Source organism: Ambystoma mexicanum, chromosome 11 (genome assembly GCF_040938575.1).
Source record: "Ambystoma mexicanum isolate Mex_15411 chromosome 11, UKY_AmexF1_1, whole genome shotgun sequence".
Classification (NCBI taxonomy): Eukaryota; Metazoa; Chordata; class Amphibia; order Caudata; family Ambystomatidae; genus Ambystoma; species Ambystoma mexicanum.
The window spans coordinates 191,632,821-191,660,426 of record NC_090934.1 but is presented as its reverse complement, the minus strand read 5'-3'; the positions used below and the strand labels follow the sequence as shown (position 1 = coordinate 191,660,426).

The 27,606-nt window shown below is 46.1% G+C and overlaps 1 protein-coding gene across 4 annotated transcripts in view; it reads left to right on the top strand.

Moving 5' to 3' along the window:
* LOC138503214 (pancreatic secretory granule membrane major glycoprotein GP2-like) overlaps positions 1–27,606 on the top strand; it is a 233,365-nt gene that overhangs the window by 53,751 nt on the left and 152,008 nt on the right. For all 4 annotated transcript variants that reach the window (XM_069622799.1, XM_069622802.1, XM_069622801.1 and 1 more), the window contains exon 6: positions 13,369–13,523. In XM_069622799.1, the coding sequence (XP_069478900.1) occupies positions 13,369–13,523 (155 nt within the window). The remainder of the gene's footprint in view (positions 1–13,368; positions 13,524–27,606) is intronic.

Here is a 27,606-nt window from a genome sequence, read left to right as displayed (position 1 = left end):
GGGGCTGCTCTTGGCTGCTGGGTGACTTAACAGCTCTTCATTGATGTGCGGCAGCATTGATTGTGGCCCTGTGTGTGTGCTCTGCTGGCGGACACAGCACTGCAGACAGTGCATAGAAAGTAGACTGCTGAGGTAGGGTGTAGGAGGTCTGTCCCTGCTATTGTCATACTCTGCTGCCTACTTACTCCTATCTGAGACCCTGCGTCCAAATGAAGTAGTGATGCAGGTTTGTGAAGTGAGCAGGTTTTCCATCCAGTTTATCTCCTCCATTCATCCAATTCAATCGGGTTACAGATTCACAAGTGTGCGCTCCCTCTAAGTATCACACTGGCAACATCTCCCCAGTGCAGAACCTATGCCAATTTCTTTGTGTTACCCCCACAATCGGAATTCACAACTCAGCCCCTGTTTTTAAAATCACAAGTATCCAGTTCTGGCTTTTGTAGCCAACTGTGAGGAATTCGATCATGCACACGGTGGGTGTACGCTCGCCTGAGCTTTTTTGAAATTTGAAATGAAATTGAAGCATGATAGATCAACCCCTGGAAAATGTGTGGGGCTGATCCACACACATTTTCCTATGCTCACCGCACAAAATACGCAATGACCCGTTGTGAGGACTATGACCATCCTCATGGGGTGTGTGCGCTCACCTGGGCTTTTTGATTTTTAAAAAATGAAACTAATTGATGGGAGATCAACCTCTGAAAATGTGTGAGGCTATTCCACACACATTTTCCCTGCTCACTGCACGAAACGCATAGTTACGTGTACTCCGGGAGAACACAGCTTACAGGCGCCATCCTTCATGTCATGTTCAGCTGGAATGTGACAGACAGCCACGGCTGCATCAGAGCATCTCAATTAGGGGAAAGGCACACCTTCCTCCGGCCATGGACAGCCTATTTAAAATAACAAAGGCTCTATGGTGTGCCTCCCAATTGTCTAGTCCTGCAGGTGGCATTGCATACTATTGAGCCATAATGAAGTCAAGCCTGTGAAAGGGGCTTGGTCACAGGACAGACAACAGGAAGGCGAGGCTAACACCTCGTTGATTTGCAATGTGTCAACTTGAAGCTAGTTCCCACCCCTCTGGATGAAGGACAGTGAATGGCATGTTTGGATCCGCTAGTATCGTAGGCAACCCCTGCAGAGCCGACCCCTTTCAGAGGGAGAAGTATGTGATTTAAGGGAGACAGGAAGTCTGCTCTCATCACAAACTTGAAGGGATACCTGCACTTTGATCAAGAGCCACATAGGGCTCAGTTAACCAGAGAGACACTTTGATCTGCAACAGACAGGAAGATGGGTGGGACTGAGCAGTACATGGTGTCACCCCTACCTTTCCTGTTGCAAAGCACTCTGGTCCTGACCTCACGCATACCAGAAGATTGTTGGTGGGGACCCCGGAATGGTTAGTTAAGGTGGGTTTAGCCTGTACCAATTACTGGGGCCCATTTTGCTTTAAAAGAGCACTGAGCCCATTTCTTACCAGATCATCTGAAGGATTCACCAGAAGCAGAGAAGGACTCATTTGGACCCTGGCTGAAGGTACAGTCTGCCTTACATCTTCCACCAGTGAAGGAAGAACAGGATTTCCCAAAGGGAAGCAAGATCCCTCCCCTAAACATCTCCCAGGGAACAGAGGGAGATACCGGACTAGGAGGACCCATCCAGCAGCTCCAGAACTTGTACCCAGCCAGCACACAGCGTGCCCTTCTAAGTTCTGTCAGCAAGCTTACTAGGTGGGAAGTGCCAGCGAGTATCTGAGCAAAGGAAAAAGCTGTTGCCTGCAAGCACTCTCCGCAGCTTTGGGCCACCCGCCTTGAGAGGATGCGAAGAAGCTAGGAGAAGTGCCACACAAGCGTCAACCAGTGTCCATCTCTTAAGGACATTTTCGAGGCAGTCGAGCCCTCGAACCGTGACCGACTGCACCACAGACTGTTGTCATGCTGCAGTCACTTAAGCTGTCCGAGACACCTCGACCAGCATTCCAGATCCGCCAACTAGCCCAGATTCTTCACCAAGCCACCGAGTAAACCAGCCTGCAGCCATCCGCCCAGCCTCGCTTGCCGAACTGCCTGCCGCCTGATACCCGCAGCTGTCTCCAGTATTGAACTCTGTCGCAGGAGCTAGAAAGCATCCTGGAACCGACTTGATGCTGTTGAGCATCAAGAACATCTCAAGCACCAGGTACATTGTGGTTCTGTCCCCCTGGTCCTTCTCCAAAGGCCCCCTGTGACATTTATGACCCCTTGCTCCATTGGTGCTGAAACCAAATAACCTTCAACAGTTAAGACTGATTGCTTTACAGACTACCTTCCTGTCAGTATCTAGAGTGCATCCCTTTCTTTCATGAAACTGTCTGTCCTCTATGTTCCTTTAGAGTGTGGGTTGTATTTTGTAGTGTGCTAGAACTGTCAGTTGTAATAATAAAAAAGTAGATATTTTTATACAACCTTGACTAGATAGTCCCTTTTATCATTGGGTAATACTTGTATTTTTGCCTTGTTGCAACTAACCAATGATCCACACCTTGCGGAGATAAGCCTGCCATTCCGTCCACGTTACCAAAAATTGGACAAGGAGGTTTATAATTAACTTGTTTTCCAATCTGTTTGGATCCCTTCTGGTGTACTAAAGTTGTAGGGCTGATTGATGGTTTAGAAACCGATGTTCATCCCTGAGCCACTGGTGCCCCGGAAGTTGATTTGTCACACCTGTGTACTCTGGGTGGACAAAGCCTACAGGTGCAGTCCTCACTGTCATATTTAGTTGGGATCTAACAGGTGGAGTACACAATGCATTGACAGAACGGGGAGGACCAAACCTTCCCCCTGCCATGGCCTGCCTAATTAACTAACAAAGGCTCCATGGATCTGCACTGTCCTTTTGTTGAGCACTATAGCTGGTCGCAGCATTTGCATATTAATCAGAGTTTCATTCAAACACGCCCCCAATGGAACATGGCTGCAGCGCTAAAAAAGGACACAGGAACTCCCTAACAACCTTTCATTTGCACTGTGTCTACCTAAAGCCAGCTTCTGCCTTTAGTATTGATTGACAGTGAAATGTCATGTCTGGGACTGCATGTTTACAGTAGTCATCCCCACTGGGGGACTCCATTCAGAAGGTATAAGTATGTGGTTTGGTGGAGCCTGAAAGTCTGGTCTCACTGCAGCTTCAAGGGGTCCTGCCGCTTTAATCGGGAACCACAGAGAGTCTCAATAACCAGAGAGACCCTTTGAACAGACAGGCAGATGGGTGGGATTTAGTAGTACATGTTTTCACCCCTTTACCTTTTCTGTTGCAAAGCACTCTGGTTATGACCTCACGCATACAGGAGATTGGCGGTTAGGATCAAGGATTGGTTCATTAAGGTAGGCTTAGCCCACACCAATCCCTGTGGTCTTCTTGGCTTTAAAAGAGGGCTGAGCCGCTCTATCGGCAGATCATCTGAAGGCTTCACCAGAAGCAGAAGGACAAACTCATCAGTGGACCCTGGCTGAAGGTACAGTCTGCCTTACATCTTCTGCCAGTGAAGGAAGGCCAGGACCTCCAAGAGGGAAGCAAGATCCCGCCCCTAAAATCTCCCAGGGACCAGAGGGAAATACTGAACCCAGAGGACCCTCCAAGAGCTCCAGAACCGGTACCCAGCCAGCACACAGCGTGCCCTGCTAGTCTCTGTAGCAAGCTTCTGAGGTGGGAAGTGCCAGAGAGTCTCTAAACCAAACAAAGGACAAGGCAGATGCCCGCAACAATCTCCTCAGCTTGGGGCTGTCCGCCTTAAAGGACAACTGAAGCCCAGTGAAGAAGCTAGGAGAAGTGCATTGACAAGTATCTACCGGCATTCGACTTAAAAGACATTTTTGAGCCTGTTGAGCCCCTCGAGCTGCAACCGACTGCACCACTGATTGTTGTTACACTGCAGTCGCTAAAGCCGTCTCAGACAGCTTGGCCAGTGCTTCAGAACTACAACCAGCACTGAGACAACAATGCCTGACCCCGAGCCACCATGCAGGCCAGATTGCAGTCGTCTGTCTAGCCTCGCTCATCAAACTGGTTGCGCCTTATACCAGCAAACGTCTCCCGTCTTGAACTCTGTCATAGAAGGTGCAAAGTGCCCTGAAACCGACTCAACCCTGTTGAGCACCAAGAACATCTACAGCACAATGTACATTGTGATTTTGTCCCCCTGGCCCTTCTCTGTAGGCCCCTAGTGACAATTTACGACCCATTGCTTCCTACTGTGCTGAAACCAAGTATCCTTGAACTGTTGCAACTGATTACTATACCGACTACCCTCCTATCAGTATCCAGAGTGCATCCCTTTTCCCTCTTTGAAACAGTCTATCCTCTGCATTCCTTTACAGAGTGGGCTGTATTTCGTAGTGTGCTAGAATTGTCTGTTGTGACAAGAGTAAAGTAGATCTTTTCATACAATCTTCACTGGACAGTCCCTTTTATCATTGGTTAATAATGGTATTTTCGCTGTGTTGCAACAAACCAACGATCCACACACAGCCTTTCGGAGATAAGTCTGCCATTCCGCCCATGTTACCAAAATTGGACAAGGAGGTTTATAATTTGCTTGTGTTTCCAATCTGTTCGCATCCCTTCTGATGTACTAGAGGAGTGGGGCTGATTGATGGTTTATAAACCGATATTCATCCCTTGACCACTGGGGCCCCGGAAGTTGATTCGTCACATCAACAGCACTTAGAATGCTGGGAGTTGGAGTCAAGCTTTTCTTTTGGAAATACAAACACTAGCATGCAAAGGGACATTCATTAGCAGGTATGGACTTGATGTAGTTTCCGCTGATGACCTGTGGGCTATTGTGACTCTATACAATGTGATTTTGATCAAATGCACTTCAACAGTAGAACAATTTAAAACAAGATGATCTGCATTGCTTCTGTTATTGTCCTCAAGAGAGTGGCATCCTCTGTAATTGCTACACCCTTAGCCACTCCTCTATACCACTATGGACCAGTGGGCTTCATTTTAAAGTGGATGTTCCATATGTGTCTGCCGTTCTATTTTACCAGGCTGCATCAACAAAATATCAGTCTCTTGAGTGCCTATGCAATGCTCTAACTTCGAGCCTATCGGAGCAAATGAAAACCAAATGAGTCAAAAAATTGCTTGAATTGCCCTGAAATGGAAAAGGGTGAAAACAATTCCCAACCCAACGTTGAATGTCCTCTGATGGCTTTTAAAAAACCCGCATCTACAACAATTGTCGAACAGACATGCCGTGTCATGGGATCCTTGTTATCACCGTGGCCCTGTGCCCCCTTGTCCTGGGTGGGGGGGGGCATATGCCTACTGTACCTTAGGGGTAACACGGCCGTGGCATTGTTTTAAATATACCGCTGCTTTCATGAAATGTGTATTTGCAGACCCCCATTGAAAGTGATTAGAACAGTAGAGAAATGCAAGTGCGTCCCTTCTATATGTAACTATACCTGCGGCACACATACCTGGCTTTGTCTCATAAGAAGCATGACAAAATAAAGTGCAGTATATCATCATAAGAGATCTGTTGATCAGTCGGTCCTTTATTCCAGGCACCCGGAGGTGCAGGCAGGGTTGGGCCTGAGCAGGAAAGACCCTCCCAAAATCTGTAAATGCCTACTCAGCAGCGTGGTGTGGACAAGTAGGGATGTTAATGTCCCTGCGGTGGGCCCAACTATAAATTAGCTTCAGGCCCCACTTGTTAGACAATCCTGGCTACGCCTAAGATTGAGGCCCCCAAATATCCCAGTGAGGCGACACATTTGAACATATTTCCTGCTGGCCTCCAGAACATCTAAGAGGTGAAGATATATTTAGGAATGAGCTGAGGTTTTGAAACGTTGAGTAAGTACACAAGATGGGGTATTTACTGATCTGTTTCATGACCCGCCCTTCGCTTCTAATTAGGAACAGCCCTTTTACCCAGAGCTGCATGCCAGATAGGCATAGCCATGTATTCTCATATAAATCCAAATTGAGTTGTCCATGTCGCCGGCTGCTTTTAGATCTCTCAGTCGTATTTGATACTATTGACCATGGGGTTAACACTCCATGTCAGAGCAGCACTGGATTGGCAGGGGGGCCCTGTGTTGAACTGGATTGCTTCTTTTGTGTCCAATCAATTCAGGACAGTGAGGCTGGGGGTACTGCGTCTTCCTGACCTTCCACTTCCTTCAGTGTGCCTGAGGGGTTAATACTATGGCGACTCCTTTTTTATTTATTTATGTATTTCATTTGTAAAAAGCACATACAACCCGGAGGCATGGAGTCGCTGCATTTTAACATCTATATAGAGCCACTGATCCATCTGATGATCAGGGGAATTGTTGTACCAGTGCACCAGTACGCAGCTGGCACCCACCTCCACTGATGGGCGTCAAATGTGAGTGATCGTCGATCACTGCAGTCTTGCCTCCAGGGCATTATTGGAAGTATTGCTGATCATTTCCTTAGATTAAACACTTCAATACAAACTTCTTTTTTATCCAATCCCTGTTCTAACTTGGATGGCTGAACTCACCAATACAGATACCCCTTCTATTGGTTTCTCGGGAGGATAGCTCAGGGGCGACGCGGAGCAACACAGGTTGGATCTTTGGGTCAGCGCTTAGAAACCTCTGGGTATTAAGTGCGTTATAAATAATCAATTATAATTAAAATGATAATCTCAGCCTAATCACTTAGTTTTGCCCGCGTTCCCCAGCTGTTTCCTCTTATTCTGAAGCCGGTCACTCCCGCTCATCCATCCAACGTTTTATTCCCCCTTGGGATCATCACACTTTGGTTTAGGCCCTTGGTTCTTTTTTGTATTGAGCCCAAGAACTCAGTCATGGTTAACCTACTGTAGCACCCCTGAAGGCAGGAGGCTAGGAGGCTAGGAGGCTAGGAGAATAGGAGGCTAGGAGGCTAGGAGGCTAGGAGGCTAGGTCACATAGATTTGACCACTTTACACCTGTTTTGAAATGGATGCATTGGCCTCCTTTGCCACCATGATTGCGCGTCACGCCTTGCCTATGCATATATGCATACTGTTCCGGACAGTTTTTTGGCCAACACGTAAGAGACCTGTGTAGGGTTCCGGGGGCTTCAGAGTCACTGGGCCTCATTACGACCCTGGCGCAAATGGGTTAACAGCGCCGTAAAAGGCTGCGGCGCCGTTAACCCATTAGCGCCTGATTACGAGGTCCCTTTGCAAGACCCGACCTTAACGGCTGGTCCACACCAGCCGTTAAAGTAGGGACCCGCAAAGGGATCTTGGTGCTAAGTACGGTACCGCAATTGGCGGTACCGTACTTAGCGCCTTCCCCATTCCCATTGAGCCCTATGGGGCAAAAATGGGAATGGGGAAGGGCCATGGAGGAAGGGGGAATTACCGTCCCGCCAAATTCCCCCTTTCTCCATTGCGGAGTCGGTAAATTACCGGCATGGACCATGGTGCTATTAGCACCATGGTTTTCCACCTGGGTCGTAATGAGGCCCACAGTCTACATTGCATTGAGGTTCATCGTTCCTCCTTTTCAGGGGTGTTTAAATGTCCACTCACACCCTTCCACTGTAATCTTTTGGAATCAGTTTCCTTCCTGACTCATCTCTAATTTTCTAGGGTTTCACAAGCAGCCTAAGACATGGGGCCTCATTACACGGAAGGCGGTGATCCAGGGTGCTATTAGCACCCTGGACCATGCCGGTAAATTACCGGCACCGCCTTGGCGGAAAGGGGATTTACCGCCCCATTCCAAGGTTGGTGGGGCGGTAAATCCCCCTTCCGCCATTGCCCTTCCCCATTGCCATTTCTGCCCCATAGGGCTCTATGGGAATGGGGAAGGCGCTAATTACGGCACCGCAATTTTGCGGTGCCGTAATTAGCTCCGAGGTCCCTTAGCGGGTTGGTTTTTAACGCCTGCAAAAAGCAGGCGTTAAAGCACCAACCCGCTAAGGGACCTCGTAGTAAGGCGGTAATGGTTAACGATCACCGTTACCATTAACGGTGGCCGTTAACCATTACCGCCTTCCGTGTAATGAGGCCCATGGTTGTCGCTTTTTGTTGTTATTGTCCTGGGAGGCTGTATCTTTCGTTTGTAGGGAGTTTGTGTACAGGGCTCAGAGGCACACGATGCAAGTCCACTCTTTAAATAAATGATAAATAAACAAACAAATAAAAAAGTTGTTTTTGCTATTTTCCAACACGTATTTTGGGAACAGTGGTATGTATGCTGCATTAGTATTTTCCAAAACATAGCAACGAGGAGGCCCGGAAGCATCCCTCTAGTATCACAACGCATGCACCAGATCCATGCACTGTAATACTGAGCAGGTAGGGTTTCTAAAGGAGGCACAGTTATCTTGGCACTAATTACAGCAATGGCTCCCAAGAACGATAAGTTCAATGCTGTATACCAACACAAGGCTTCACAGCAAATGTAAACTTGATTTAGGATTTACTACTAAGACTGCACACGGATGTAATAATATTGGAATATTTATTTCGAGTAAGCTATACACAGAAGCTTATAGATTTAGCACCAAAACTTTTGTTGAAGATGCAAATTACTTTCATTATCATCTTTACCTTAGCAATCACCCTTGTCAAATGAAGTTGCCAAGATAAGATGGAAGGGAACCAAGCATCAAATATTTATAGGTTGAGACTCTCCCCAAATTTTCCAGACCCAAAAGCAAAGATGCAATGCCCTCTTTCGTACCATAAACGTTAAACGTTGTCCTTTCCGCGCTGACCTCCATCGAGCTGCTAGCAATATAGTTCCCGAGCTCAGTCAGCTTTCGTCAACGACCACTGGAAGTCAGATCCCAAACCAAACCACATCTTCATCCTACAATAGGGATCCGAGATTTGAGTTGCTTACTGTCGGTGGAAATTAGATTTGTACAGTCACTGACGATCACAAGTTGGCCAGATACATTCTAAATGAGGTGAGTAGAGAGGACACAACTCTGTTTTAGGTCATTTAATAAAGATATTCCCCAGAAACAATCATCAAAACGGGCTATTTGCACTAGAGGTGAGCTCTTATTATACATATTTTGAATAATATCCCAAATCCTCCCATCCTGGCCAATCGATGACAAGCTCCCACGGTTCCCCTGTCGAATGCCATTCGGAAGTCAGCAAAGCAGCAGTAAAGCCTCTGCCTTCTTTCAAGGCATCTCCAGATGCCCTCTGACAGGGTGAAAGCAATGATTTACAGGACATCTACAGAATCCAAGATCTTCCCTCGAAATGAGGCGCATTGATGTGGCTCTCATCCAGATACCCAGCCACCCTCTTGCGGACATCTATTTCAGGAGCTTGCCGACCATTATCTGTATAGAAAGTAAAAGTCACAACCTGACCTTCAATCATCCTCAGGAATGAAGAGCATATACATACACAGTAGACATGAATTCGTATATGAAGGTACGGTGAAACATCCAAGGCCGAGGCTACATGCTGAGGGAGAAGAGACACACCAGAGTGTGTCAATGAAGGTGACAGAACACACAGCCAGCCACCAAGGTGGGACACACAGACCAACAATCACACTGCAGTGGCTTAGAAGGACACAGTGCTGGAGAACCCTATGGGGAACTGACCTACACTGACAGCAACACTCCATTGTCCTGGAAATGAAGTCAACCCCAATCTCCTGAGTGAAGTCTCCTGCACTTGTCAAACTGTGGTGTCATGGAAAGTTCTATAATGTTTTATTCTTCACGTAGACACCACTATATTTTGCCTATCATCCAAGTGTGGGGTACTTTTCTTTAGTGGGGACATCTTGCAACCACCTAGCCCCTCAGGGTCTTTCTCTTCAACCCCTAACCACCCACCTGTCCCCTGTTTTTGTCCCCCTAAATTAATGATTGGACATTTGTAGTTTGAAAGAAAAGGCAATCACACTTACATATCGCGACAGGCTGCACAATTCCAACCACCAGTAGATAATAGAGAGACAAAGGCCGATGGAAACATTCACACTTAAATACCGCGACAGGCTGCACAATTCCAACCACCCATAGAGAACAGAGAGACAAAGTCAGCTACAGGGATTCACACTTAAATGCCGCGACAGGCTGCACAATTCCAACCACCTGTACAGAACAGAGAGACAAAGGCAGACACAGGCATTCACACTTAAATGCTGCGACAGGCTGCACGATTCCAACCAACCGTAGAGAACAGAGAGACAAAGGCAGACACAGGCATTCACACATAAATGCTGTAACAGGCTGCACGATTCCAACCACCCGTAGAGAACAGAGAGACAAAGGCAGACACAGGTATTCACACTTAAATGCTGCGACAGGCTGCACGATTCCAACCAACTGTAGAGAACAGAGAGACAAAGGCAAACACAGGCATTCACACTTAAATGCTGCGGCAGGCTGCATGATTCCAACCAGCCGTAGAGAACAGAGAGACAAAGGCAGACACAGGCATTCACACTTAAATGCCGCGACAGGCTGCTCGATTCCAACCACCCGTAGAGAACAAAGAGACAAAGGCAGACATAGGTATTCACACTTAAATGCAGCGACAGGCTGCACGATTCCAACCAACCGTAGAGAACAGAGAGACAAAGGTAGACACAGGCATTCACACTTAAATGCCGTGACAGGCTGCACAATTCCAACCACCCATAGAGAACAGAGAGACAAAGGCAGACACAGGCATTCACACTTAAATGCAGCGACAGGCTGCTCAATTCCAACCACCCGTAGTGAACATAGATGCAAAGGCAGACGCAGGCAGGCACACTTATATGCCGCGACAGGCTGCACAATTCCAACCAACCGTAGAGAACAAAGAGACAAAGGCAGACACAGGCATTCACACTTAAATGCCGTGACAGGCTGCACAATTCCAACCACCCATAGAGAACAGAGAGAAAAAGGCAGACACAGGCATTCACACTTAAATGCAGCGACAGGCTGCTCAATTCCAACCACCCGTAGTGAACATAGATGCAAAGGCAGACGCAGGCAGGCACACTTATATGCCGCGACAGGCTGCACAATTCCAACCAACCGTAGAGAACAAAGAGACAAAGGCAGACACAGGCATTCACACTTAAATGCCGCGACAGGCTGAGACTGCACAATTCCAACCACCCATAGAGAACAGAGAAACAAAGGCAGACAGAGGTATTCACACTTAAATGCTGCGACAGGCTGCATAATTCAAACCACCCATAGAGAACAGAGAGACAAAGGCAGCCAGAGGCATTCACACTTAAATATCGCAACAGGCTACACGATTCCAACCACCCATAGAGAACAGAGAGACAAAGGCAGACACAGGCATTCACACTTAAATGCCGTGACCGGCTGCACAATTCCAAACACCCGTAGAGAACAGAGAGACAAAGGCAGGCAGAGGCTTTTACACTAAAATGCCGTGACAGGCTGCACGATTCCAACCCCTCGTAGAGAACAGAGAGACATAGGCAGACACAGCCATTCACACTTAAATGCCGTGACAGGCTGCACAATTCTAACCACCCGTAGAGAACAGAGAGACAAAGGTAATCACACTTAGGTGTTGGGGAAGGCTGCAAGAATCCAACGAACCTTGGAGAACATTCCCAGGAAATCACACTCCGTTGTCGCAGAAGGCAAACATTCCTACCTGCTACCACCCATAGAGAACAGAAAGACAGACACAGGCAATCACACTCAAGAGTTGTAAATGGCTGAGCAATTCCACCCCCCCCCCATCTTAGAGAACAGGCAAACACAATCACACTTAGGGATCGTGGAAGGCTGCACAATCTTAACCTCCTTTAGAGAACAGACAGGCACACGTATTAACTCTTAGGCATTCTGGAAGGGTACTCAAAAGGAGCACCCTGCAGCAATAAGCGTGCACAGATAAACCACTATTCAGTGGTAGGGAAGGCTGCGAAGTTGTCTCCCTCTCAGGAAACTGGATAATGAGAAAAACAAACAAGAAAATAAAATTAATGTTAATTTGTTTTGCCTTTACAAAGGAGGAAATACGAATGTATAAATAGTGTGCAGTGCAGAGTTGAAGGTGTGTGTGTGTGAGAGAGAGAGAGAGAGAGAGAGAGAGAGAGCGTCAGACCATAGATAGTGAGCAGGCTATGTTAGTTTGACTCGAGTGTGGGCAGTGAATGCAGTTTGGGGAAAGTGAATGCAGTGAGGAGGCGTTGATAGGGGGAGGGGATAGGGGGGCTATAGCCCCGGATCTTTTGGTTGTAGCCCCGGATAGAAGCTCAGAGGATACAACCAAAAGGATAACTAGCCCCGAGACCTGACAGCCCTGACATTAGTGTAGCCCGGGGTCTTTTCGAGACGTAGTGAATGCAGGTGCATACTGAGGGTGTGTGCGGACAGTGAATGCAGTGTTCGCAGTGAATGCACCATGCATATTTAATGCCGTGCGGACAGTGAGTGGACTGTGGTAGTGTAACTGGTGGCTTGTATGAAATGATTCGTTTTCGTAGGTGTATGTATTTGTGTGGGGAGGAGGTGTGGAAAAGGGGTGTGTGGGGGTATAGTCGTGTGTCTAAGTGTGAGAGACAAGGAACAGGGACCTAGAGCAACAAAACACTATGCAAGAATTTAAAAAATGTGACTTTGTGTCGGCAGTGCAAAGTCACTTTTGAGCAGTGCAAAGTCACTTTGAACCGTGCAAACAATTCCATGAATCGGGCCTTTGTGGTCTTTTATGTGAATAGTTTTTATAAGAAGATGCAGAGACAATGGTGAATTGAGCTGCGCCCCTAATTTGGATCCACTTTGCCAATGGCCTCTATTGATCCACAGACTGGCAGCAAGGGCCGTTTTCTTTTATGAATGCAGTGTTTGTGGGTATGTTTGTATGTCTTTGAGCGAACTCGGACCTAACATTTTTCGTTTTGTTTTCAGATGTCCTTGTATGTAAATTAGGTCAATAAACCAATGGCTGGAACTATGTGCAAAGAGATAGCGAATGGGTAGCTTCTATTCTCGCTTGTGCATGTCATGCCTTAAACACAGCGCCCACAAACATTTATTTTGAAGTGTACAGACCCTAAATGCAGATGGACCTTTCCTAAATGGGGGTTTGCACAGATGGCCGAACCAATTTTAGCCGTTTTGTTACTGGCATCAATTCAGTGTTTCTTTTGACAATAGATTTGGACACTGGGAGGAAAATGTAATTGGAGATATGTTAACAGCTGTGGTTACACTGCTATCTTTCAATAAGTATATGCCTTCATATTACCTCAACAAAGCCTGTGCCACTGGGGCAATTGTCATTCGTCCTTATGACGTCATGTTTCCTTTAAGTCATATTGCAGGCCTTGGTGTGACTTCATGACAATCAAAGATAATCTCTTTCAGGTGAATGGAACCCACGTGACTTACGCCAACATCCTGCAAATTCCTGCCAAAACTGTTGGTGTGGTCAAAGTGTTTAATCTGACCTATCACTTCTCCTGCTCCTACCTGCTCACCATGCAGGCCGCCCTGGACATAGCGGTGAACCCCATCATGAGGTATGTCTCTATGCGATTTATATAGCGTGAACTTAGCTGGGAACCACGGTGCGCTCTTCACAGAGAACGTTCCCAGGGAGTGACAAGAGGCGTGCAGAGGAGCTGAGAGGAGTAAGGGGAGCAGGGGAGGAGACCAGCTCCTCAGGGGGAGAAATAGGGTTGCATGGAGTGATTGGTGATTGGGGAGGTGTTCTTTGAAGAGAATGGCCTTCCGGTCCTTTCCGAAGTGTACGGCCTTCCGGTCCTTTCCGAAGTGTACCGCCTGCCGGTCCTTTCCGAAGTGTGGTATGGAAGGGGCCGATATTATCTCTGTTGGTAACAAGGTAAGTATAAAAAAAGATGGAAAGAGGGGGCACATGGCTGTAAGGGGGGGGGACAAGCGTAAGAGTTATCTGCTTACTATGCCGGAGACAGTACAGTGAAATGGATTAATTTCAGAGACCCCAGGTCAAAGCAGCCTAGGGTTCACCTTTTATCTTTCTGAAATTCTTCAGTTAAATGAGAATGGGGACCTCTGAGACCCACACCAGAGCCGAGCTGCGTGTGTCTGTGCGTGTGTTTGTGCATATAATATATGCTATGCCTCTGCACTAGCACAAGCAATATTTAAGGTTAAAACATTTCTTAATAACTGTAGATCCCTTGCATGAAAAAATCTGAAAATATTCTGAGTAATATTTCGAGGCAGCTGCCTGTGCATGCAAAATTTCAGAATTGTTTGTTAACAGCTTCATAGTTTAAAAAAAGTTTACTTTGTGTTTGAACAGTTTTAACATTGGGGTTTCCCATACGAAAAATAAAATAGCCCAAATATCTCAAAATGGACACTTGAATTTTACCAATTTTTGGCATGCCTCTAGATTTCATCAGAAATTAGTGCACTGCAAAAAAACTGAAAATCGTCAAGGCAACTTTGAGATATGAATGTTTCAATGTATCTATATTTGGCTCTTGTGCAGAATGAATTTGCATCTTTCATATCAACCGTACATAGAGCGCATGAGTTTTACAGTTTGTACATTACACAATTTACATCTCCTAGAAACTCACATCAAAGGCATGTCTCAGCTGATTTTGATATCAGTTTTAAGGTGATGGAATAAATGTACACTTTTCATGCGAACTGTACACAAAGCGTGTGAGTTTTATGGGTTATACATTGCACAATTAGCATCGCCAAAAACTCAAATCAAAGGCAAATCACAGCTGACTTCAATCCCAGTTGTAAGGTGATGGAATAAATGTACACTTTTCATACGAACTGTACAGTGAGAGTATCAGTGTAACATTTTGTACGTTCAGAGGTGGAGGCAGGTTTGTGTGGCAGAGCATCAGAAAACACAACATGGGGCTCCAGCCAGTTCCATTTCTCTTCTTCGCAGAACTTCCTGTCTACATTAATTGTAAGTGATTCCGAAATATTCATGTGCGTCCTAATCTTTTATTTGGTATCCATGCCTAATACTTTAGTCTACGGTTTGATTAAACACATTTTAGCAATGCACAAAGAGCAAGATGTGATTCACAATACTTAGAACACAGTATTTTTGTAGATGCTGTACGGAGGCATGCTTTCAACCTTCTCACTTGGAGTTGGTCCAACTCATTTCCAAGGTAGAACCTACTTTCTTCATACTCTGCCCAATCATTTGTCGCCACAGTCTGCAGCCTTGCACATCTGCCTATGATCTGCTTATGCGTTCCTTTATTACACTGCAAGTGTATGCAAAGATCCTTTAAGTAGCCTTTCCAGTGATGAAGTGCATAGGAAACGTTTCCAAGTTTCTTTAGTCATGAGACAGACGTGAGTCAGTCATGACCATTATGTCGGCCCCGGTTATGCTCAATGGGGCAGCAAGCACTGGAAAACCTTTTTATTTTCACTGCAGGGTTTCTAGAAATCCCCTCGTGAATATGAGCAAGAGACCAAGTTGAGTGGGGGAGTCTAGCCTTTGCTTGGAGAGACTGGGATGGGTGCTCTCCCCGTAGAACTGTTTTTTGGGTTGAAGCACACTTTTCCTAAAGAAATTGGAAACAATCCATAGGATTTACAAGCCGTTCCGAAAACACATGATATTCCAATATTCCAGATATTGGAGGTCATTACGACCCAGGCGGTAAGTACACCAACTTTACCACCATGGTGTATACTATGTTTACACCATGGTGGATGGCGGATTTACCGCCCCATTCCAAGGTGAGTGGGGCGGTAAATCCCCATTTCCCATTTACCCTTCCCCATTCCCATTTTTGCCCCATAGGGCATAATGGGAGTGGGGAAGGCGCTAATTACGGCACCATAAATTACGGTGCCGTAATTAGCACCAAGGCGGTTTAGCGCCATGGATTTTAACGCCTGCTAAAAGCAGCCGTTAAAATTGGAATCAGGCGTTAAGGGTTAACGACGGCGTTAACCCTTACCGCCTGGGTCGTAATGACCTCCATTGTGTCAGTGCATAGACAGAGAAGGTTTTAAAAAATGGAAAGATGCCTGGCATGGCCTCTCATTACGGGTGTCTCTGGAAAACAAGTCTAGGGGGCACCGACATGTAAGTGTTCGCTAAGTGTCTCTTTGTAAAGTGACAAACATTTAGAAAACATGCTCCTTTATCTACATGTAGATAATTTATTTAACATTTCTATGAGGGGACAATGGGCCTCATTACGAGTTTCGAGGTAGCCATGCCGCTATTTGCGCCATGGCTACCTCCAAACTCGGGTCCGGGTTCCTCAAACGAGGACTCACCGGGCCATTCCAACCTTGGAGGACCCGGTAATTCCTCATTCAAGGAACCCGGACCCGGTACATCCCCTTTCCCATTCGGGCCCCCATAGGGCTCGAATGGGAATGGGGAGGGAGCTAACAACGTGCCTGTTAATAACGGGCCTGTTGTTAGCTCCCTGGTCTCCTCGCGGGACCAGCTAAGGACGCCTGGTTTTACCAGGCACCCTTAGCGGGTCCCGCAAGGAGACCTCATAATAGGGCGGTAAGGAGTTAACGGCACCGGCACCGTTACCGGCGCCGTTAACCCCTTACCACCCACCTCGTATTGAGGCCCAATGTCTCGAAATGAAAGAAGCCATAAGTATGCAAAGAGTCAATTGAACTAAGTACATTTTAATATTATAGTTATATATGGAGCATCACTGTAGACTTTTAAACCATGTGTGAGCGAGACGATCTTGGACTGAATCATTGCTGGGCGATCCTTATTTTGGTTAAAGAAAAATTAGGCGTGGAATAATAAACTCAGTGCTCAGGATCACAATGCGCGCAAAGGTAAGCCCTGATTTCGGCCCTGGACTCTTGTTCTTTGTTCTGGCTTTTTAGCTCACTTGATGCAAAGTGATGGGAGCGTAAACATCAGGACTGACTGAGCATCTCAGCATGCCATGGACGAGATGTCTTTCAGATCTCGTTTGGGTCACACATGCATGAGTCACCTGCTCTCAGTCATTGTCTGAGGACCTCATCTTGGAATTTTAGTCCCACAAAGCTTACAGGCAAGTTATGGAATCAATGAGTGGTTTTAAGTTCTTGAAAAAGGATTCACTAGCTTGTAATTAGTAACTTGAGCAAGCCACTGTGAGTGTGAGATTCACGTGCTGGGAATTTTGCTTTGAGATAAGACGGTTCCCCTCCCCTCCACTGCAAAGACCCAATCTTGTGTTTGCACCAGTTATTAATAAAACTCAGGCTCAGAGCAAAACAAGATGGCGGGTAGGAGGTGATGCTACCTGACAGCTCTGAGTCATACTGCAGCCAGCCAAGGGAACTTTGAGTTATTTTATTCACAAAGACCACCAGGCGCAGGAAGGGGAATGGGGCAGTGGTAATGTTAATGTTAAAGGACATTTGTACCGCGCACTATCACCACCGTAGTGGTCCCTTGGTGCTCTGGCGGCTCTGAAAGAGGAGGGGAGGTTGAGTTAGTGGGAGGAAGCAGGAAAAGTGCAACAGAGCAGTGATGTGCTGTTGACAGCCTCAGCCCAGTGGGTCCGTTGGTTGGGCTTGGGGTGTTTTGTGGTCCGTAGTCGTCGTGTGCTGTTGTGCAAGTCTATGTGTGGTTTGTTTTGTTGTTGCATTGTTGTGAAGTTTGTGCGGATTGCTGCGTTTTAGGTTTTTGGTTAGAGTTTGAAAGGTGTATGCAGTGTCACTGGGTCATGGTTGCAATCATCATAATTATTCTTTTATAACGCGCTTAATGCCAGAGACCAGTTTCTAAGTGCAAGTCCGGGATTCGAACCTCTGTATGTTATGCAGGGTCTTGCTTCGTAGCCCCTGAGATATCGTTGTGGCAACACGTTTTACGCAGAAGCTCCCATGGTGCAGCAAAAAAAGCGTACCCCTATTCCATGAGTTCAAAAATAAGACCATGGGCCTCATTACGAGTTTGGAGGTACCCATGCTGTTTTTACTGGCACGGCTACCCCCAAACTCGGGTCCGAGTCCCGAAAAATGGGAATTACCAGGCCATTCCGACCTTTGCAGGCCTGGTAATTGTTACAAAGTGACTTCCAGGCTTACTTGGTTTACTTATAAGGTTTGTTACATGAATCAGCACTGGCCCCATCACCCAGGCAGGGGAGCTCTAACTGCCTGCCTCAGTATGGAACCCTCAGATCAACATTCCATCATTAACACAGCAACACTCCATGTGACAACACAGACTCACAGCATGACAGCATGACACAGACAGTCACTACATAACACATCTCCTTCCCTTACCAGACCCACACACACACACAGAAGGTCACAACATAACACATCTCCTTCCTTTACCAGTCACACACACATACACTGGGACAATCACAACACAACACTTTGCCGGACCTGTCTCAATGCAACGCATCATCATCTAAACAGGAGGCGAAGACAACACAGCACTACTCACAAATTCAAACGCCAAATAGACTCAGCCTATCAGGTGCAACCAATTTAGCCAATACAATCGAATACTGCAGATAACCATGAGACACTGGCCAGACATCCCAAACCCATCTGCGTACCCAGCATTTGACCACTGACAACCCGATGGCAGTATTGCATGAGTCCGCCATGCCAAAACTGACACTCTGGAGAAGGCACATGCTTTGGCACAACAACATATAAAAGAATATCACTACGAAGGCACTACCTCCTTTAACAATTGTGGAAACAATCCGACGTGGCACTGATCCACTCAGATCGATGCCCTACTTCATACTGGCAGAGGCACTACCTCTCGCACAACACAATGTTCCACAAACTGGAGGCGCTACCTCCCTCACATACATTTGCGTCCATGCACACCAGAGGCGCTACCTCTCTCCAATACATTTGCGTCCATGCACACCAGAGGCGCTACCTCTCACTACTATCACAGCGTCACCCACAACAAAGGCGCTACCTCTCTCCAATACAATTCTTCGCATAAAAACCGGAGGCGCTACCTCCCTCTAATACCCTGGTGACACGCACATCAGAGGCGCTACCTCACTCAAGTACCAATTGTGCCACACAGACCGGAGGCACTACCTCCCTCACATACACTACATCCATGCACCCCAGAGGCGCAACCTCTCTTCAAGTACCAATTTTGCCACATAAACCGAAGGCACTACCTCCCTCAAATACCCATTGGGCCATACTCACCAGAGGCGCTACCTCTCTCAATCGTGACCCACATACCAGAGGCGCTACCTCTAAGTAATACCACAGTGTGACTCACATCAGAGGCGCTACCTCTTGCTAATACTAATCGTGACACATACATACATATGTAATGTTATGACTGTAGTATAATGTAAATGCAACTCACAACTGTAGAACAACATAAGTTTCAACATCTTTGTCCTAAAAGTCCATGGCCAGGTTATGACCCTAATCTGACTTGTGTAGTCCTACAAGTCCATGGTCATCTTTTGACCCTATGACATACTTTGCTCCTAAACGTCCATGTTGCTTGTAACAACCTACGCCGGAAAATCCTCAAGAAGATTACTCTAACCCATTCTTCCACAAGAAACTCCTTTCAATCCAACACAAGGTACTATCAAACACTTCAATTCCTCTTTATGGCTTACTTCGATCTCCTTGATAACATATCTCTAATATTTCAAAAAATCCCTGAGTGATCTGCATCTTGACCTGCAAATCCTCTAACTTGTTGTATCTAGTTCACAGCATCTCAGATTCAACCATTATTTCAAAAAGGATACAGTGCATCTTCACCTCACTTGCGTTATGGACTTCAGCTGTGCTCTCCAAATCTGCTTGTTGACCTGGACACATTTCCCTACCATGTCTCTGCTGTTCGATAGCAGTGACTCTGCGATGTATTAACCTTCTGCCTCCTGACTTCAAAGCAGTTCCATCCCTTTTTCCTGAGTACAAAGTCCGATACTTTTCAAGTGTCAACAGAAGGCATTTAACTCACCATACGCTATCTTAGACGAAAACACCAATTTTTCGACTTGTCAACCGCCCGCATGTTTTTATAATATCCGCCCTCGCATTCTTCAGTAAACGTATGATACATCATTCTAATCACTTCCTCATCACGTTCCGACGTAACTACAGTGGCTTTCCTCGGAACAACTGCTGTATGTGATGCGTCGCGTGTCATCAAATCACACAGTCCACAGCGGCGTATACACATACGCTTCCTCTTCACTAGCGTTGTACAGCAGGTGCTTTCCTCAGAACGTCCGCTGACTGCGCTGGGACGCGCATCATCAGATCATACAATTCAACTTCGCAACGTTCTCTGTACGAATGCCACACTTACGTTCCAGCGGATCGCCAATACCCCAGGGCCCTCAATGACGTCATCATTGCTGAACAGAGGCCGGCACCCAACAGAGCTCTCCGTTCCCAACGGCCACTCATACACGGTGAGAGACTGGTGGCTGTTACATCTCGCACAGACCAACCTCTACACAATGTGCGCAATGCGCAATATGCAGCAAAGTGTCCATTAAACATGCCAGTGTGAAAGGGTCTTTTCTGACTCACTCAGGACCTCACATTTTCTCTGCCTATAATAAAATGAGACTTTGCAGCGTTGTGGGCTTCCGACTGCTTGTTCCCACTATTGGTATTGGGTGGCCCATCAGGACAGGCAGTGTCCACATGCTCCCCAGTTGCTTAACACGACTGTCACTATTACCACGACATTGCATGTCCCATTACCTCAAAACCATAGCGGTTAGCCGCTTCTTCTTTCTCTTTGATACACCTACAGCAGCTGTGGGACATTAGTGGGACCTCTCAACTTGACTTTCCCATTATATGGGCTTGGCATCTTCACCAGAGGGCAACTTCAGTTTCAGGGCCACGCTCCCTTGCCGAGCTCCCTTCCTAGGCCCTGCTTCATCCTTTAACCCCTTGGGCCCTCTCAATTTTTGCTGATCCCTCATGAAGTGGGACTTCCTTGCTCTTCCCCTCCTTAACCCTGGGTGATGGGTCTCTTACTTGTATTGTGGGGGCAGTGCTGACCACCACTTTGTCCTCCTCTCTCCTGCATCCCCCGCAGCAGGCTCCTTCAGACATCAACTTCTTCTTGTGTGCAGATTCTTCTTTAAAGACCGACTCGTCGCCAATGTTACGAAGTGACTTCCAGGCTTACTTGGTTTACTTATAAGGTTTATTACATGAACTTAAGGAACCGTTACATAAGGATATATATATATGAGAGTATGGACTGAATCAGCACTGGCCCCATCACCCAGGCAAGGGAGCTCTAACTGCCTGCCTCATTATGGAACCCTCAGATCAACATTCCATCATTCACACAGCAACACTCCATGTGACAACACAGACTCACAGCATGACAGCATGACACAGACAGTCACTACATAACAGTAATTCCCATTCGCGGGACCCGGACCCAGTAGGTCCCCATTCCCATAGGGCTCAATAGGAATGGGGAGGATGCTAACAACGGTCCCGTTAATAACGGGACCGTTGTTAGCATCCTGTTCTGCTAGCGAGTGCCGCTCTGCACGTCTGGTCTGACCAGGCGTACAGGGCGGCCCCACGAGTAGCACTCATAATGTGGCGGTAGAGTGATAACGGCGCCGGCAGCACTACCGGCGCCATTATCACTCTACCGTCAGGGTCGTAATGAGGCCCCATTTGTTGCTTCTCTTAAATATTCTCTCCATGCAATGGTTCCCTTTGGAGAACAAAGCAAATGTTCTGATGTGTCTCAATCGGATCCGGAGACGCTGCTGATGTGGTAAAGACTACCGACATCAATATGTATTTCAATTTGGTTTATACATAAATTGACACGTTTATATTTGTTGGCATCCTTTATTGTTCATCTTTTTTAACTTCATCTTGCTAAAGGGGAAGAAGCTGCTCCCTGTGCATTTAGGACTTCTCAATCCATCCGTAGGGTAAGCTCCCTTTGGAGAACAGTTGCGCCACCAGTGGCCAGGGGTCAGAAGGCCTTCCTCGTCTAAGTGTGGCTTACATAAGTACATAAGCAAGGGATGCTGTGGAGCAAATCCGTATACCCAACCCTGTCTCTTACATGAGCAAGGCTGGGTGTAGAGAACTAAGGAAATCAATTCTGACGCTTGTACTAAGGGCTACTGTAAAGTGTTCAGCATTTTATATATTTATTTATTTATTTTGACCCCAAAGGGTTGTTTCAGATTATTGAGATGCAAGAGAGGCGTCCATCCTGTGTTCGGATGGTAGGGTGGTCCACAGAGGGGGGTGTTCACAGAGGAATATTTCATTTCTTTCAAAAGCTTCCGTGCCCCATCTTCTCTATTAGGCGGCCAATGCAAGCTTGAGAATGCAAGCGTGCAGCAAGGTTCTGCACCTAAAATATGACTGTTTTCTGATCCCACGGGTGGTGGGCGCAATAAACTAGCAGATTTAGGAGAGTGGCAGCGACGGGGTATATGGTATCAGGTAATATTATCCCCAACAATAATATCGGTCGTGGGGTATGGCCATAGGCGATATTCTTAGGGGGGATAATTTATGGGGTTATTCAGACTGGGTGTTGCAGGGGTGACCCCGCTCCATAAAAAAAAATTATGCGGGTTGCAGGGGTGTCCCCCGCAGGTTCCATGGCTTAATATCAATATTTTTGCCGGGATATTAACACATGGAACTGGGGTATATAGCGTAAGGAGAAGGATGTTGGCTGAGATCGTCACCAATTTTGAGGGGTGGATGTGGTCTCTGGTTTTTGATTTTCTAGTGCCGAATGCTGCAAGTTAATGCTGTGGTATAGACCGGATCTGGGTCTGTGGAGGGATTCATAGCCGAACCAACCTGATACACCTATTGAAATACATTTGTGGACTGTGCCGAAGGCGTGCACATTTTGTCTACACAAACCTGCAGTGATTGATATCTAAAATGTTATAGAGTCCTGTGGAGGATTTATTCTGTTGGTCAACTTGCTTACCCTTGAATAGGATCTTGGGGAATGAACATTGGCCTATACGCTTTGAAGAAGGGCAGAGTTGTTACTGAGTGCCCTACGTCCTGAAGAAGGTGTTTGTGACCGAAACACATGTCGACTATCTACAGTGTGGTTCTGGACCAATTTAAATACCCGATGCTTGACACCTGATATTTTAGACCTGGTCATGAGTACATGATAAAATTAAGGAAGACTATTAATAACAACAGTTCACACTGCCTTGACATGCCAAAATGGTTTTATTGTTGATGGTTTGAATCTGAAAGTATGGGTTTGAGAATGAATGTTTGAGATACGAATGTTGAATTGATGAAATGAATTATTTAGTTTTATGATTTTATATCATACATGTATTAATGATGTGAAATTTGTACTGATGAATTATTAAAAATGTAAATTTATATTTGAGCAACGACTTTATGTATCATCCCATTCCACTGGTCCACCTTGCTTTATCTTAATATCGATGCAAATTTATGGGGATATTTCTGTATGGCAATATTTTTGCCGGGATATTAACACATGGAACTGGGGTATATAGCGTAAGGAGCAGGATGTTGGCTGAGATGGTCACCAATTTTGAGGGGTGGATGTGGTCTCTGGTTTTTGATGTTCTAGAAGAGTGAGGGAGCATAGTTTCTGATGGTGTGGAGGGTTTTGTATATGTTCTTTGAAAAGCATTTACTTTTCTTAATCTCTTGATGATGAGATTAATGCCCGGCCAGGGAAGTTCTAGATGGGTAGGGAGAAATCGTTCCGTTCTTTGCGCACATGGGAGTTGCCATTTTTTATTACTTGGACTCCTGGCAAGAGATAGCTGCTTTGTGGTAAGAGGTGGAGACATATTTTCTCACCATAGTAGATAGTTCCCAGCTGTGGTCACTTGTACTGTGTCTAGGAGACTGTCTGGGGTCACTATTTCTAGTATCTTGAGTTTGCATCATTCACAGCCAGTAACCTTTCTGCACTCAGCCTTGGTCAGCACATTGATGTGTTGACTGCTAGCCCACAAATTCACTGTGGATTGTCACACATTTCAAACTCCAGACACTTCTGACCAATGGCCTGCTACGATGTTGCTTGAAAACAGAATTTGAAGTGTATTGGCTCATAGTGGTATGCCATTCCAATAGTTCCTTACTTTATTCCACAGCGTACCGTTAGTTTCCCATTGCATTCTCCTAAAAAGGAGGCCTTTTTCAAGCAGGTCCTGGTGCATGTTTATTTCCCCAAGTGCCCTGAGCCCGGGTCAGTACCAGGTCAAGGGAGCAGTAGAAGACTGATGTTCTTTGCATCCCGGTGACAGTTTGCCAGCGTGCTCCTCCAAACTGATGCATCACGGGTATGTTGTTCACGAGCCGAGAGTGGCCATTCAGCTTGAAGGAAGAGGCCGGTAGGTCTGGGGGCATGGAGCCGGAATCAGAGTCAGCAGCAGCGAGGGTGCCGGTGTGGGTTTTTTGGGGATGTTTGGGGGTGTTACCGGCATGCCAGTGCTACCGTTTCTGGCATGCTGGAATGCACGTGCACGTTAACACAGAATCAACTGTTGATTCCGGCAGCTGTGCCACACAGACACAGAAACACCGGCATGCCAGTAATTATGATTTCATTCTGGCTAATTGTAATGAGGCCCACTGTCTGATCTTGTGCAAACCCTTCCCTAGTTTGTTTGCTATATGGTGGAGGATAAGCTGTCCCCCCCTCTTGTGAATTGTTCAGTCTGTACATTCCCCTGGCTCCCACATAAGCGTGCAATGAATCCTGTCATCCGACAAGTCCAACATACAGGAGGAGACCGCCTAACAAGAGTTCCTTGGTTAACTCCTCCTTGCACATTCTGATTCTCATTTTGTGCATTTTGAAACCCACCTTGATTGTTTCAAAATCCACCCCTTACTCCTCGATAGCCCATACCTCTGCCTCGTGGCATGAACCCATAACCACCTTTGTCCATCGGGCGCTGATTATTCGCCTGAGATGCACTCACTGTTTGCTGCATCCCCAGTCCTTCTCCACTTGTCAATACTGCCCCTCTATGGTGTATTTTGACCATTTCTTCTGAACTATCTTGGATCCCTTAACATTTCTGGCCTCATCTTTCTTCTTGTTTTTCTTCTGCAATAGCCGACAATTATGCATTATCGCCAGCTGCATCTCAGCCCATGGTTTTGCTTCCATTGCCATCTGTTTCTATATCTGCCTCTGTACTGGCTCGGGCAACCCCTGACATAAAATTTTGTAAAATAATGCCACCGTTTTTGCCACGGCTCCTTCGTTTCAAGTTGCCAACATTCTTGAATACTTTGAATGTAAGAAATAGGATCTTCATCTTCCTTCATTTTACGTGTCATAATTGCACCCATATCTGCAGTATCAGGATACTCTACAATTATTAAATGGTACTCCATTGTGCGTCGTGTTTTTTGCTGTCACATTCGAATAGCCTGCTCTTCTCCATATGTCACCAGCTCTCTCCCCAATAATAGCTGCCAAGAGACCGTTAATGTCCCATATGGCCAGCGTGTTTCCTCGTGACATTTTTTCTAACTCATATATCCATTTCCCAGCACCCGATATCAAAATCGGGAGTTTGCATCTTAAATTATCTGTGTCCATCTGTGGCCATGGAATATAATGTGGTCTCGTTCCCCCTTTTTTCCAATAAGGAAAACTGCGTAAACCCTAACCCGCAGTGAGCTCCCATCGTCTGTCTATCCATGGTGGGGACAATCATTCTTGACTGTCACCTCGCTGGTAACGATCTTAGCCAGCTCACATATGGCGGTGATTCTCCCTTCTCACTATATGATCGTCCTCTGGGACATTCTGGATATGGTATGAGATCTGGAATCACATCCTTAGGTTGCTCTAAAACAGATCATCTTACTTCCTTGTGCATTTTGTCAATTTTCAGGTATCCCTCGGGGGCACACGTTCTCCCCCTTCCCCTCCTTACACTTATTAAGCATCTACTCCTAAGGTGATGGATCTTACTTGTCTTCTTGGTACATATTTCAGAGCTCTAAAATAGTATCCTTTTCTCTAATGTGTTCCCCTTGTACGCAGCATGCAAGAATGTGGTCATATGTTGCAATACCACTTTTGACAGTGATCCTTGTTGTGGCCACAGCGTGAACATCTTATCTGCTGTGCCTTTTTTAACCATTCCGCGCTATTCTATTTGAGCTTCGGCATATGCTTTGGCAACATCTTACATAAATACATCAGAGGAGTGATATCTCCCATTGTGACGAGTCTCAATTGATTGTGAGTACTTACCAGATTTTATAAAAAGTCTTTCACCACTTTTCAATACTTTTAAACAATAAATATGAGCGTGCTTCAACAATCGCCGCTCAAGCCTCTTACTTTTCCAATTATCTCTGTCTATCTCTGGATTGGTACCAACCACTTCCCTAGATAGTCTTTAGAGTGCCTTAACTTTACAACACCTTTGTTCAATACACAATGCACAGACAGTTGACTTTACACATATACTAAAAATTCCCCTCTGATTACTCTTTCTTCCTCTTTCTTCCTCCTCGCCCCTAATCAATATCCTGTCCCAGGATTTAAATCGTCTCCTTATATGAACCTGTTCATATGTAGCCTAGTGACTGCGACTGGAGTGTGAGACCATTTTTTTGTTAGGTGCTATCTCTATCTCTTCACACAATATTTCCTGTTACTTTGAAATTACCACAATTCCGTCCCCTTAATTTGCATTCCCCTCAATCTTCTCACCATTTGGTCATTTGGCTCTAGGCCCACGGTATCGTCTCCTCCTCCAACCGAACACTTTCGCCTTGCATCCTCAAAGCGCCTGTGGAAACCAGGTAGGGATTTCGTCAAAGAGGGACCCTGCCCACCATCTCAATTTTCTTGCAAGATTTCTATTCGGCCGCTCTCCACAGAAAACCCTGTGATATTCTGGCTAAATGGCAGAAGATGACGATCTTCTGAAAATCTGGAGTTAACAGGTCGATGGACAATAACCATCCGACATTGCTACCACTTGAACATAAAGTCCTTAATCAGTAACATGTCATGTGAAGGATGGGAAGCAGAGTAACTCTTACACCAAATAATCTGACCGATTCATTAAGTTGGCAAAGTCCAATTTTGACTGTTTTATTATCAATTGTCCAAAACAGGGAGTTACAACAGTCATCAATGGACGTTTGCTCGAACTCTCAATACATTTTTCATAAAAACACAGTTGTATACTAAAAATGTATCATACGTGACATCATACTACGTGGCAAATAAGAAAACACCTATGAGGGTTTGTGGTTGGTTCAAGGGATCATCTAAGTGTGCTTTCTATATGGGGTTGGATTGTGATAGGACCTCTACTGTCAGGTGGACAACTAAAGCCTGCCTGTAATGCAAGTCATCCTTAACACTTATTAAGTACACAGAATACTATTGGCTCTTAAACTATACAGTCCTTAGTTATATGGCCCTCTACAATTTGTTGGCACACTCTTGCCATGCCTGGAACATTTGGCCGCTTAGCAGCACGTAAGTTCATACCCAGGTGCTAGGATGTGGACATGACTTTATTTTCCCACCCAATTAATCCAACATCTCTCATTGTCCATGCCTTCTGCCATGAAGATTGCCTTTGAACTTGGCCTTGCAATGTA